The sequence below is a fragment of the Piliocolobus tephrosceles genome, chromosome 20 (genome assembly GCF_002776525.5).
Source record: "Piliocolobus tephrosceles isolate RC106 chromosome 20, ASM277652v3, whole genome shotgun sequence".
Taxonomy (NCBI): Eukaryota; Metazoa; Chordata; class Mammalia; order Primates; family Cercopithecidae; genus Piliocolobus; species Piliocolobus tephrosceles.
Genome location: NC_045453.1, coordinates 48,413,347 through 48,428,122, shown reverse-complemented (window position 1 = coordinate 48,428,122; position 14,776 = coordinate 48,413,347). Strand labels below are relative to the sequence as shown.

Genomic DNA, 14,776 nt, shown 5'->3' with positions numbered 1-14,776 from the left:
TGATCTCATTTATCCCAGCTTTTATCTTAGCTTTGACATGGTTGTAATTAGTTTTGTATTAGTATTATTTTACTCTACTATGCTATATTTCTTTGACTATTTGCAGCAAGACTGAAGATGGAAGACTATGTACTACATATTTTGTGTTAGGGAAACCTCATGAATTAAGGACTATTGGGGGTTATGGAAGAAAAGGTCACTTAAGAATTAAACAGGCCGGGCGTGGTGGCTCAAGCCTGTAATCCCAGCACTTTGGGAGGCCGAGATGGGCAGATCACGAGGTCAGGAGATCGAGACCATCCTGGCTAACACGGTGAAACCCCGTCTCTACTAAAAAATACAAAAAACTAGCCGAGCTAGGTGGCGGGCGCCTGTAGTCCCAGCTACTCGGGAGGCTGAGGCAGGAGAATGGCGTGAACCCGGGAGGCGGAGCTTGCAGTGAGCTGAGATCCGGCCACTGCATTCCAGCCCGGGCGACAGAGTGAGACTCTGTCTCAAAAAAAAAAAAAAGAATTAAACATATTCAAAAGAAGTGTAATAACTTTAGAATACATGGTGCCTGGATTCAAGTTTCTATATCTTGAGAATACAGGCTCAAACCTAGGAAAGGCTACTCTGATAAATGAACAGGAATAATTTTAGTTAGTAAATCAAAGAAACCAATTAAGAATAAGCTGGTAAGAGTCTAAAATGCTAGTCAGTAAGTTCGTTAAATGGTGTATGCAAATACGATGTTAAGGTCCTCACCAAGACATTTCCAGCTCCTTCATATTTAAAATGTACTCAACATACTGAAATTGGAAAAAGAGAAAACATTTAGTAACTAATTCTTACCTGGAACCCATTTAATTTCCATTTCCATGTCATTTTCTTTGCCTTTCTTTTCTTTCTCTTGAATAACCTGCAAGAGCTGCCTGTATTTAGCAATTTGTTCATCATCATCCTTCTGACTTTTCTTTGTTTTCCCATCTTCTTCTACATTGACTCCATCATCACCTGATGAAAAGAAAAGTTCACTTAATACACAGAAACAATTCACTTCTAACTCTAGCCTTCAGATCTTATGGTCACTCTCTTCTAAGAGATGCTGCTAAGACCATAGGATACCAAAATCAGACTTAAATTTCTGAAAATTAAATGAAAGACCTTAGGGTCTCATGTAGAATAAAAATCAGTTGCAATATAAATTTGCACTGTCACAGTAGTACGCTTGGGAATTCCCCCTTTTCATTAAAATTTATATTGGATAATAACTCTGCAGTCACATAACATCTTTGGGCTTCTCTTTCCTGTAAGTTGCAAGATAATGAAGATGGCATTTTATCCCTCTTTATGTCCTCCACTATCCAGCACAGTGGCTTTAAAATGTTATGCTGAATAAATGTAGGCTGAACACTGTTGGGATGAATTTGGTTTGCAGATTCAGCTATTCAGACTGAAGAGAAGAGATAAAGGCAGTTGTTTATAATCCAAACCTAAGAATATTGGAACCTTTCCATTTTTGAGTAAGCACGCTTACTCCAACGATCTCATTAATATATTAAGAATAAAAATGAATTAGGAGTTACTTCAATTAATTTCACTGTGTGGAAAAATATTCACATTTGCACTTCCTAGTTCTATAAAAATAATTAAAATACAAAGAAACAGTGTAAAATTCACAGGCAACAAATACCCAAGAAAAAAAATACACCAAAAAGTTTGTTCTACATTTCCACTGCAAGTCTCCAAATCAAAAACAAATCAGAAACCTGGGTTTTAATGCAAAACATACAGACTTACTGAACTGACTGTCTCAAGTAAAGGAAACCCTACTAGCAGAATAATGAAGTCCCTCTCCTCTATAACCTATGGCTAACTGCTCACCAAAAATGTCTGACATTATTAAGCATTTAGCTGGGAAACATCAGTGTCAACAGATTGTCCTTGTATCTTTTTTAATTTTTAAAAGTCATTTATTTTTTCTTTTTTCAGCAAGTTCATATAATCAATGTCCTTATATCTTAAAAAGGTGATATGGAAAAAAACTGGTTACGTAAATATTTCTATATGTATACATTTTTTTTTTTCTTAAAATAAATAAAAAATGGTCCAGGACATTCTTTCCATCCTGTCACACTTTTATTTTCATTCAAACAGCTGAAATTCATTTTTTTCCTGTTTGTGCTTTGTGCCACAATAATAATGTTGGCTGGAATTCTGTCATGTATCCCGTAATTCAATGGATAAAACATCAGGAACACATTAACAAATGGCAAAGTATTTCTTTCTATTAAAAGCTTACTTCTGAAAACATAATTAGAAGCAAGCTCCTTCCAGGTTGAAATTTTAGTGGTAAGTCTCTGATGGCTTACTTTAAACTGATCTTTTTCCAGTACTGAAATTTTGCATTCTGAAGCTCTAAAATGTGGGGTAGGTCATGTAGCTCTGTTTTTTCCCAATTGAAGGACAATAGTTTGTGAAAGCCTTAATACTATATCAGGAGTGAAAAAATAATAATTCTAACAGTAAGCCACCCTGCTATGCTCTCTTATAAACAATAACCAGAAACATTCAGTAGCTTTAAAGCATTCAAATATGCTGATGTATCTATGAGAGGTACAAAATTACAGATTATAGTAAATTTGTAATCAATTAAAATACAGAAGAAAAATACATGCTTTAAAAAAACTTGGTGTATCTCAAACAAAAAGCCATTATTTATTAAATTTCTTTTTTTTTTTTTTTTGAGATGGAGTCTCACTCTGTCGCCCAGGCTGGAGTGCAGTGGCACAATCTCAGCTCACTGCAAGCTCCGCCTCCCAGGTTCACACCATTCTCCTGCCTCAGCCTCCCGAGTAGGTGGGACTACAGCGTCCGTCACCACGCCGGGGTAATTTTTTTGTATTTTTAGTAGAGTGGGGTTTCACCGTGTTAGCCAGCATGGTCTCCATCTCCTGACCTCATGATCCGCCCGCCTCGGCCTCCCAAAGTGTTGGGATTACAGGCGTGAGCCGCCGCGCCCAGCCTATTTATTAAAGATTTCAGAAATAAATATACAAGATACAAGGTACATAATTTCAGTCTTTCCAATCATAAGCCTGGTACTATTAGATCCTCATTTCACAGCTATGGAAGAAAGATATAGGGGCTTTAGTAAACCTAACCTATGTACAGTGAAGTTAGGAACTGAAACCAGCAGAGCCCAAGCTCTTAATAAGAATATATTAACAAATTATTGCTTATTTATTCACAATATTAGCTGCCCTCATGTCAAAAATGTCATTTTAAAATTTAGTTCGGTTCTCCCAAAACAGAAATCTACTTGAACAACTTGTATCCAATCTTCACAAGTGTACATAAACAGTTATCTTTTTTTCCTTTATTTTACAGCTGATGTGAAGAAAAACTATTCAGAATTTTCAGAAAAGTTCTAAATGCCCATATAGGCATACAAATAAAAAAGAAATACTGATAAATTATTATGTCTTTCTCCATATCTATGAGGAGAAAAGACATAGACAGAGGATAATTGAAGAAATGACTCAGCTGTTCTGTGAACAATAAAAAAATAAAATGGTCATCCAGTTATTTGGAACGCCAAAAAAAATTAACAAGCATCTGCCACTAAGGCCTTAAAAAAAATGTGAGGCCCTTTGCGCCCAACTTAACTCCCATTGCAAATACACATTTGCAAAGAGTATTAAATACTTAAGCAATTATGTGGTTGTATTAATATGAGATGTCTGAACAAAGAAACCAGAATGATTAAACATGATTTTCCATACTGTTAAAGAGTAGTATTTTATGAAAAGCTTAGAAAAATGAAGCACTGTCTTCAGGAATCTAAAAGAAACAGTGATAGACCAATCACGGGATCTCGGAAACTCAACGTTTAACCGCACTATGGTCATACTAAAGAAACATTTTAGGATTTATTTAATTTGACATTTAGGCTATAAAAATAATACATACAAAAAAGGAAAACAAAAAAGCTATGAAAAATGTTAAGCCACAAATTAGAGAATATTCATTCTTGCTAATTTAAAATACTTATATCTACGTTTAACATTTACGGGTTCTTCACTTTCTGTCAGCATTAAATCTCTTACTTATAATTGTTCATGATTGGGAATTCTTCTATTAGATAAGAAGAATGAAGATGTGAAGGTATTAGGCAGATAGTATCAACCAAAAGTTGACATGAAATTACAACCAGGCAACCAATTTCCAGAGACAGATCAAACAGGGAAAAAGGGTTTTGTGGCTTTATTTCCACAAAGTGAGCTATTTTAAGCAAAGAGCATATATATTTAAAAGTACAGCTGATTCTTGAACAATATGGAGGTTAGAGGTGCTAACTCCAGGCACAGCAGAAAATCCACATGTATCTTTTGATTCTCCCAAAACTTAACTAATAGTCTACGGTGCAGTGGAAGCCTTACAAATAATACAGTCAGTTAACACATATTTTGTATATGTATTATACACTGTATTCTTATAATAAACTAGAGAAAATAAAATGGTACTAAGAAAATCGTAAGGAAGAGAAATATATTTCCTATGCATTACATGGAAGTGGATCATTGTAAAGGTCTTCATCCTCAGTGTCATCATCACACTGGGTAGGCTAAGGAGGAGCAGGAAGAGGGGCTGGCCTTATAGTTTCATGGGTGCCAACCGCAGAAGAAAACCCATGTATAAGTGAACCCACACAGTTCAAACCCGTGTTGTTCAAGAGTCAATTGTACACCATTAATCATTTCAAGCATTTAAAAGAAAAGAAAAAAAAAGGCCAGGAGTAGAGGCTCATGCCTATAATCCCAGCACTTTGGGAAGCTGAGGCAGGTTGATCGCTTGAGGTCAGGAGTTCGAGACCAGCCTGGCCAACATGGTGAAACCCCATCTCTACTAAAAATACAAAAATTACCCAGGCATGGTGGCAAGCACCCGCAGTCCCAGCTACTCAGGAGGCTGAGCCAGGAGAATCGCTTGAACCCAGGAGGAAGAGGTTACAGTGAGCCCAGATTGTACCGCTGCACTCCAGCCTGGGTGACATAGCAGTATTCAAAAAACAAAAACAACTTGAATAAAGACAAAGATAATTTGAGAACTTCTTAACAGCAAGCTAAGTACTTCAGACTAATTCTTTCACTGAAGACATTAAGTTGGAATTAAATTGGATTAAATATTTTATAAAGCTTCAAAGAGGTTAAAAAAAGAAAGAAAAGTTTCAAAGAACTGTCAAGTTAGAGAAGACTTACTATGTCAAAAACAAGAAAGAAGGGAATATTAGAGGGATGACTCCAGGGTTAAAGACCTGTTTTGCTCTGAGATCATTTCCTGTTTCCTGATCCACAGAACAAAGAGCCATGAAACTCAACTGTGGTTTTAGCAGCCTTTCAGAACCAAGAAGACAAAAGTTAAAGGCCAAACGAAAGAGTGAATTTCAATTAGTACCTTGATATTAAGCAGCCACCCAGAGGGATATACTCCCAGGGATATGGTCAATTTGAAGTAAACCAGCCCTCATACAGACTTTAATCACCTGCAGAAGCCAGAGAACCTAAGTCTTAACATTTGGAGAAATGTGGTTCTAAACCAACCAAAGTAAATTATTCTCTGATCAAAGATACCCTAACTTCAAATATCAAAGTAACACACAAAGTTCACTAGGCACACAAGTAAACAAGAGAGAAATACCTTGTAAAATAAGACACCAACCTGAAAATACATGAAATATTAAAACTATCAGAGACTATGAGTAAAAAATATAAAAAGTAGTGTTTCTGACTTGAAATATAGCCAAATACAACCTCCGTAAGTAAAAAATGTAACAACCAAGATTAAGAACTCAATGGAGAGGTCTATCAGCAGATTTAACACTGTTGAAAAGACAATTGGTGATCTGGAAGATAGGTCAGAAGAAAATATCCAGAACGCAGTACAGAGACAACAGATTAAAAACATAAAGGTAGAGATAGGCAAGATATAATGACGAGCTCTAACATGTATTTAGTTGATGTCCTAAAAGGATAAAGAAAGAACACCTGAAAACATAATGGCTGAGAATATTCCAAAACTGAAGAAAGATACCACTCCACAAATAAATAAAACCCAACAACAAACCTTAAGCTCCATAAACAAAAAGAAATCTACTCTTATACTTACCATACTAAAATTGCAGAAAGACAAAAAGAAAGAGAAAACTTTAAAAGCAGTCAAAGGAATAATTATAGAAACAGAGAGTCTACTTTTTAACTAGTTGAAAACATGGACTGTAAAAATATTTAATCAATCTAAATGATGCTCTTATTTTTAAAAAGGTAAATGGGTGGGGGGGGTGCCTAAAAGATTGTTTTACTGGTTTACTAGGAAACTGTGCAACCACATGCATTAGGACAAGTCTAGAAGGCCATGCTTGGTTAGGTTGGGATTTTAAACAAAATGTTTATAGTTAAAGAAATTCAGGCAAAGAAAAGATATTGTTTTTAAATCAATCACTATCTACAGGTATATATAATACTGTGCATGTGAGCATATTTGCAGACAGAATTTGGCCTTCCCTGTAAAGCTACTGCCAAAGACCTATGTCCATTAATGGTCACTAAAAGATTAACAATACCTTGTAGCTCCTCTTCTATCTCCTCTTCGTCTTCACTAGAGGAAGCTAAGTAGGCTTGAAAATCCATGTCCAAAAGCTCCTCCTTTTTAAACTTCCTGTTGAGCATTGTAATTCTTTCATGATCAGTTTCATCCCAAGTGATTTCCACCTTTCACCAACGAATAAGAAAAAATAACACACAAAAATGGAAATGTCAACTCAAACTTGTTAAAGAATATATACTATTAACCTGGATGTTTAACAGTAAGTTAGAAGCTAAGACACATTAAAACAAATACATGAATGATATGATTAATAAATAGTATTCTATTTGTGAAAAGGGAACCATTTCTATTAATTTGTACCTTCTCCCAATTCTCTGCTATCTACAGGATACTCCATTACTGGCAGTAAAAATTAACCAGTGTATAAATGAATTACGGCAAAAAAAAACTAAGAAAATGTATTGGTAAAAGAGTTAACATTATGGGCCAGGCATGATGTCTCACACTTGTAATCCCACCACTTTGGGAGGCCAAGGCGGGTGGATCACCTGAGGTGAGCAGTTTGAGACCAGCCTGGCCAACATGGTGAAACTCCATCTCTACTAAAAACACCACAAATTAGCCGGGCGTGGTGGCGGGTGCCTGTAATCCCAGCTACTTAGGAAGGCTGAGGCAGGAGAATCAGGAGCCCTGTAATCCCAGCTACTCAGGAGGCAGAGGTTGCAGTGAGCTGAGATCACGCCATTGCACTCCAGCCTGGGCAACAAGAGCAAAACTCCATCTCAAAAAAAAAAAAAGTTAACATTATGAATTAGTGAAAACATGTTTTTCAACTGGAGTTCTAAGATTTCAGGAGATCTGCAAACTATATGAAATCTGTTAAAAAAACAACACAAACTCAGTGGGGTCCATTTAAAAAAAAAGATTAAGAACCACTGATGAGAAAAGCATCTATTAGTTGGAAATAGCTTAAACCTCCATGATACATGAATTCATCTAGGACATGACTGATGTGGTGATGACTGGCTCCTGTCCTCTACATAGCCCCTATTCTCATATAAGGCCCTGCTAGATATTTTATCTTCATCATAGGATAGATCCCACGTCCTTGGTTTTTGTTTATTCCCCTCAGGCCAATCTCCCCAGACAAGGATAGCAAGAGACAGCAATTAATCGAGATCCTTAAAATCACTGCCACCTGTCTCAGAAATTCCAGCTAGTCATAGGATTCAGAAATGATCCCTATTCTGATAATTAAGCCTGAGCAGATAACCACCAAACCACTGCTGGCACTAGGACAGATGTTGATGATACAGCCAGGACCCAGGAACTCTACACTGGCTGGCTGGACAGGCTGGCCCTGATCATTATTTTGGTCCTGAAAATAACATGACTTTAATTTCATGTGACTGAATTTTTTAGACTTTGCTTACTATGTAATGGTAGAGTTTTACTACACCCAGTAACTAATCAATGCCATAGAGTGCCCACCACAGCACAGCAGGTGACAGATACAGCTATTCTCTCTGCTACCAGTCCCTCCTCAGAGAAGCCTGGTGATTTATCACACAGGAAAAGCAGAGGGAAGCTAGTGGGGCTATTGCAGAGTACAGCTGTGAACAGAAGGGTTATTGGAAGAAAGAAAAGGGAGAAGGGAGGCCAAGGCGGGTGGCTCACCAGAGATCAGAAGTTTGAGATTGGCCTGACTAACATGGTTAAACCCCGTCTCTACTAAATATACAAAATTAGCTGGGCGTGGTGGCGTGCCCCTGTAATACCAGCTACTTGGGAGGCTGAGACAGGAGAATCACTTGAACCTGGGAGGCGGAGGTTGCAGTGAGCCAGGATTGTGCCACTGTACTCCAGCCTGGGTGACACAGTGAGACTCAGTCTCCAAAAAAAGAAAAGAAAAGGGAGAAGGAGCCAGGCACAGTGGCTCACACTTGTAATCCCAGCACTTTGGGAGGCAGAGGGGGGAGGATCACCTGAGCTCAGGAGTTCAAGATCAGCCTGGCCAAGATGGTGAAACACAGTCTCTACTAAAAATACAAAAATTAGCCGGGTGTGGTGGTGCACACCTGTAATCCCAGCTACTGGGGAGGCTGAGGCAGGAGAATCACTTGAACCCAGGAGGCAGAGGTTGCGGTGAGCTGAGATCGTGCCACTGCACTCCAGCCTGGGCGACAGAGCAAGACTTTGTATTTAAAAAAAAAAAAGAAAAGGGAGAAGGTAGTCACCTAAGTAATAAACTATTTCAATAGACAAAAACCTTTTGGCTATTTGCTACAAAGCATTAATGTGATATCTATTATACCTTAATTATTCCACATCAATTCTTTTTACAGTTTTGAATCATATCTGCAGAAAAAGGTACTCCTATTTTAAATCTTCACTAGTTTTGTTTAACTGTGCTGCGAGGTAATTTATTATCCACTTCCTCTTATTCCCTAGGATATTAATAACTGATGTATTAGAGTGTATAGGAAAGACAGAAGAGTGTATAGGAAAGACAGAAGAGAAAAAAGAAACATCAGCAGGTAACTGACACAGGCTTAAATGCATAACAAGAATCTCAAAATAGGTTCACAGATATGGTAGATGCAGACACACTTGTGTCTCATTTCTATCTGTACCCATACATTTAAATTTTGAATACTTTGAGGCTGGGAGCAGTAGCTCACGACACCTGTAATCCGAGCACTTTGGGAGGCCAAGGCGGGAGGATCACTTGAGGTCAGGAGTTTGACACCAGCCTGGTCAATATGACGAAACCCTGTCCCTAGTAAAAATACAAAAATTAGCCAGATGTACTGGTGCACACCTGTAAACCCAGCTACTTGGGCAGCTGAGGCACGAGAATCGCTTCATCCTGTGAGGCAGAGGTTGCAGTAATCATACCACTGTACTCCAGCCTGGGTGAGAGAGCGAGACTCTGTCTCAAGAAAAAATAATAACAAAAAATTAATACTTTCCATTTTTAAAGATGCTATAATATACAAACTATCTTCATAAAGCAATAGAGTCTGGCTACATATTTTTTAAAGTTAAGAAATACCGTTGATGTTCCCATTGCAGCAGATGTGAAATATTTTGGTTTATATGCTGTTAAATCCACTTCTGAGGCTATATCCTTAGGCTCATCATCAAAAGTAATATCATCTGGTATAAACCTAAGCAGTAAAGAAAAAAAATTTATTTAAACATACACTGCAGTGATAAACAACCATACATATAACTTTCTTTTTTTTTTTTTTTTTGAGACGGAGTCTCGCTCTGTCACCCGGGCTGGAGTGCAGTGGTCGGATCTCAGCTCACTGCAAGCTCCACCTCCCAGGTTCACGCCATTCTCCTGCCTCAGCCTCCCGAGTAGCTGGGATTACAGGCGCCCGCCACCTCGCCTGGCTAGTTTTTTTGTATTTTTTAGTAGAGACGGGGTTTCACCATATTAGCCAGGATGGTCTCGATCTCCTGACCTTGTGATCTGCCCATCTCGGCCTCCCAAAGTGCTGGGATTACAGGCTTGAGCCACCGCGCCCGGCCCATACATATAACTTTCTAAAAGACACACGTTTAAGAGACAATGTTAGACATAACCTCTGCGTATTTCTTAATGAATTCATCTTTGTATAAATTTCTGAAATTCATAAGCTATAACTCTGTAATTCCTCTAAATTTAAAAGAATGCTGTATAGATAGAAATCCTGCATTAGGAGTCAATTAATGAGTCAGGTGCAAGCACATGTGGGTCCCTCACGTTTCAAAAAGATCCAGACTTGACAGCGCAGTCACTGCCTACATGTTTTTGTTGTTTTTAGAGAGACGGTCTTGCTCCATCACCCAGGTTGGAGGGCCATGGCATAATCATGGCTCACTGAAGTCTCAACGGCCTAGGCTCAAGCAATCCTCTACAGGCGTGTGCCAACATGCCTGGCTAATTTTTACTTTTAAAATTTTTTGTAGAGACAGGGTCTCACTATGTTGCCCAGGCTGGTCTTGAACTCCTGGGCTCAAGCGATCTTCCTGCTTAGGCCTCCCAAAGTGCTGGGATTACAGGCATGAGCTACTATGCCCAGTTGGCTATATCGTATTTTAAAGATCAAATATAATTATTAAAGGGTAAGCATTGTGAATACAAAGTATCATATACATGAGGTGTCACTGAAAACAAGTGAAAGCTTAAGGTTGATTCTTAGAATTTTCTAATTGTACATTTAGTCATTTACATTTAGAGCAGTGTTGTCCAACAGAACTTTCTGTGACAAGGACAATGTTCTGTATCTGCTCTGTCCAAAATGTAACCATTAATTATTTGAAATATGGCTATACAACTGAATTTTAAATTTTATTTAACTAAAATAACCAAATATGACTAGTGGCTACTATACTGGATAGCATGGATCTAGAGATAACAGTCTATTAGCAAATTCCCCTGCCCCTTCCTCCATGCATTTTTTAAAGTTAACTTTATTTGGTTCCTAGCTCTAAAAAAGCAGTTGCAAGGAAATATCATTGTGTAGGGTACACCATCTTAAAAACAGAGCCAATATGTCTGAAAGGAAAAAGATGTGGGGATGATTCATACATAATACTTTAGCATTTTCTTGTCTTCTTTCTTAGGAGTGATGTTCCATGCAATAGAGTTAACCCAAAAGCAAAAAAAATCATTTTAGAATATAAAACAGAGATCACTACCAGTTCAAACATTTTACTTCTTATAATCATGTTGTACTAAAAGACTAAATTGGTAATACATACACTGGTTTACCTTAGATCTATGAAAGAACAACTACTTTCAAATTCCAAGCCATCACAATCCTCATAAATTTTACTAGCTGTTTCCGGAGAATCACAGTCTACTACTGCATAATAGTACTTCAGTCGTTTGAATTGATAATCTCTCAATTTTTCTCTAGAGGTCCTAAAGTGGGAAAAACTAATTAAGCAAACTTATACAGAAACACAAACATTTCCCTTTAAAAAATAAATGTAATTCTTTCAAGAAAAACATATTATAAGCTGACCTTCATACCAAGCCATCTTTCCTTCATGACTTTGTCTTTATAAACATTAAATACTTAAGCTCAACTTATTATTCTCACAAGGTACAAGTATTTGGATTGGAATATGGTATCTAGGAAAGGAGCATGTGGGAATTATATGTGCTTATCTATAATTTAACTCACAGAATAGTTATTTCATTTTGCTATCACATACCGCCTTCTCAAGTAAAACCAATGAAGATAATTCTATTATAAAACGTTAGCAAGGCATTAGCTACAAAGACGTTCCTGATCTTGCAAAATATTTAAGAGTCTATAAGTTTAATTTTGCTTAACTACAACACACTCCTTTTTTTTTTAAGTTCCACACAAAGCATTGATACATTCTTTGAAGATCTTCATCTGCTCTCTTCTGTCATTAAATCTATTTAACCCTCATTTTTATTATGTGTAAATATAGCTCCACCTAGTGGCTTAAAAACTATCTTAAATTATTTTCTATATTGCACCATGATGATAAAAAGAGGTTTTATCATTCTTTCACTTTTCTATTCGATTCTCAAATAAGAAAAATCATATAATCTGAAAGCAAACAGAGCTTCAATGATGTCTCAAAAAAAAAAAGCAAAACGTACTAATTCAGAGCAACAAGGCTGAAAGAATTCAAAAGAACTCCAAATCAGTTTAATCATGAAATGTTTTCCAAAAACTGCAATAATTATTTTCATGAATACAGAAATATAAATATACACAAACAAAAATCTTCTTGGAATAATGTACCATTTTTAACAGACTTTAAATCTGTTTTGCAACCTGTTTTAACCATGAATGGCACAAGTATAAACTTTAGTTTTAACTATCAAGATGACCAGAATTCTGAACTAACAACATGAATTTATGAGGTTTAGTTTTATTTTCTATAGTGATTTAATACCAGTCCTTTTCTGGGGCATCTTCAGGAATACTTAATAGCTCTACTGGTCCTTGAACTTGCTCTTCCTTCATCCTCTCCTTTCCAAACTCTGAAGGATATATCTAAACAGAAAAAATAGGATCAATGTAATTTGTACATTCCTTTACACAAATATCTAGACCTGTCGAGGTCAGGAACTCTAAAAGTCACAACTTGACTCAATGAAAACAGCAAGGGTGACTCACTTCCAAATCCACTATAGGAAGCTAGAGCATCCTGAGAAATTTTCTTTAAAAATAGATCACTTTGGCTGGAGACTAACAGATACGAGGCTCGGAAAACAAATGGTTCCAAGACCCAAAGGAAAAATTAAAAGCAAAATAAGACGCTAAGCTCAAGGAAATCTGAATATAAACACACACATGAAAAGTGAGCAAATTAAATAGTTTACATGAAATACAGAAAAATAAACATATAAGAAAATCAATTTTGTAATAACCAACTTATCTCTGTCATACCATTTACCCAGTGCTTTCTTTTAAAGAAATAGAACAGAACTGATGACAACCTTATATAGATTAGGTATAGTCTCGATATAAGAAAAAGGATTCACTCTCACCAGGTGTGGTATTTTCTAAAATCTTGCCTACTTTGAGAGTCTAGAAATAATTGTAGTAATGACATCACTTTGATACTACTGGGCTTAATACACATTTGTTAATGAATACATGCTTTTTTGAACTGTCTGAAATACGCAACTTATCAACAAGATGATCCAAGTTTTTCTTACTAACTTTAATTGTATATACATACACAATAGGTTTAATACATAAGTTTATAATATATATATAGTCACATCTTTTGATTCTTTTTTTTCCTCTTTTCTAAGTCTAGAAATTCTTACTATCGCCTAAAACACAGGTTTTAAAAATTGTTTCTTTGGCTTGACTTTTAATTTTTTTTCCTTTGCTTCATCTAGAGTTTCGTTGGGGATATCAGGAGGTAAAGATCTGAATCAAGTTCTCTATCCAATGACTTGTTCATTTGTCCAAATATTCAAGCAGCCTATTTTGATCTAAGTTATCATATAAACTCTATTCTGTTCTACCAATTTGTCCCATTTTTACTCAAACCTGTCAACCCCCATAGCATCATAGAATGTTTAGATATTGTAACTTGTAGGGTGAGTTTTTATACTTGATCTTAGCCAAAAGGCTGAGAAGCGACAGGGTGAGTTTTTATATTAACATGATTTCTCAAAACTTTATTAGCTACTCTTAATTTGTTTATTCTTTTAGATGATTATTGGTATCCTTTTTCTTAACTTTGACTTGAACTGGGATTTTGATCAAAATTACACTAAAACTGTAGACATAACATCTTTAAATATTTAAACAGTAATACAGGTTGAGCATCCCAAATCCCAAATCCAAAATTCCAAACTTTTTGACTGTTAACATGAGGTTCAAAGGAAATGCTCACTGGAGCATTTTAGATTTCGGAACTGGGATGCTCAACCAGTAAGTATATATAATGCAATTTTATTTCAAAATCTGAAATTCAAAACACTTCTGATCCCAAGCATTTTGGATAAGGAAGACTCAATCTCTAACAATGATTGAGGGCAGGACTATTTCAGGCACTGCACTAAATACTTAGTGTGAGCTCCTTTATACATAATCCTTAGAACCACCAATACTATTGTTATATATCCACTTGGATATATTAGAAAGATGTAAACATATTTGAGAGATTAATTAAATGTCCAGGATCACATAACACTTACGAGAATCAAGATTTGAACCCAGTCTGTCATAATGCAAAGCCTGGATTCTTAATAATTAGGTTGGCTTGAAATAAGGTGTCTCCAAATCTATATAAGTTTTTCAAATTTATCAAGTGTTACAGTTTACTTCACATAGATCATTTGTGTTTATTAAGGTAATTCCCAAGTACTTCATATGGTTTTGTTTCTAGTATAGATTTTTTTTTTCCTTAATTGGCCAGTGTTAGCAATAATGAATGCAATTTATTTTTAAAAACAGTTCTTATACTCTGTCCCTTTACTAAGCTTTTATTTCTTTGGGTTTTTAATGTGTAAACAAGCATATAACCTATCAATAATAATAATTTCACCTCTTCCTTTCTAACAGTTATACCTGTTACATAAGTTTCACATTCAATTGTATTGGACAACTTCCACATTATTTTCCTAAAAATGAAAACTCTGGCAAAAAAAAAAAAAAATCAGATTTAACTTAAAATGCCTAGAAAC

The 14,776-nt window shown here is 36.2% G+C and overlaps 1 protein-coding gene across 3 annotated transcripts in view; it reads right to left on the bottom strand.

Annotated features, from left to right (window-relative positions):
• Positions 1-14,776, bottom strand: part of ESF1 (ESF1 nucleolar pre-rRNA processing protein homolog) — a 70,118-nt gene that overhangs the window by 44,705 nt on the left and 10,637 nt on the right. For 2 of the 3 annotated variants that reach the window (XM_023217836.2, XM_023217837.2), the window contains exons 5-9: positions 12,523-12,623; positions 11,354-11,506; positions 9,644-9,758; positions 6,605-6,752; positions 835-996 (exon numbers count right to left, since the gene is read on the bottom strand). In XM_023217836.2, coding sequence (XP_023073604.2) covers positions 835-996; positions 6,605-6,752; positions 9,644-9,758; positions 11,354-11,506; positions 12,523-12,623 — 679 coding nt within the window. The remainder of the gene's footprint in view (positions 1-834; positions 997-6,604; positions 6,753-9,643; positions 9,759-11,353; positions 11,507-12,522; positions 12,624-14,776) is intronic. The other variant, XM_023217838.2, reaches the window with a different exon arrangement.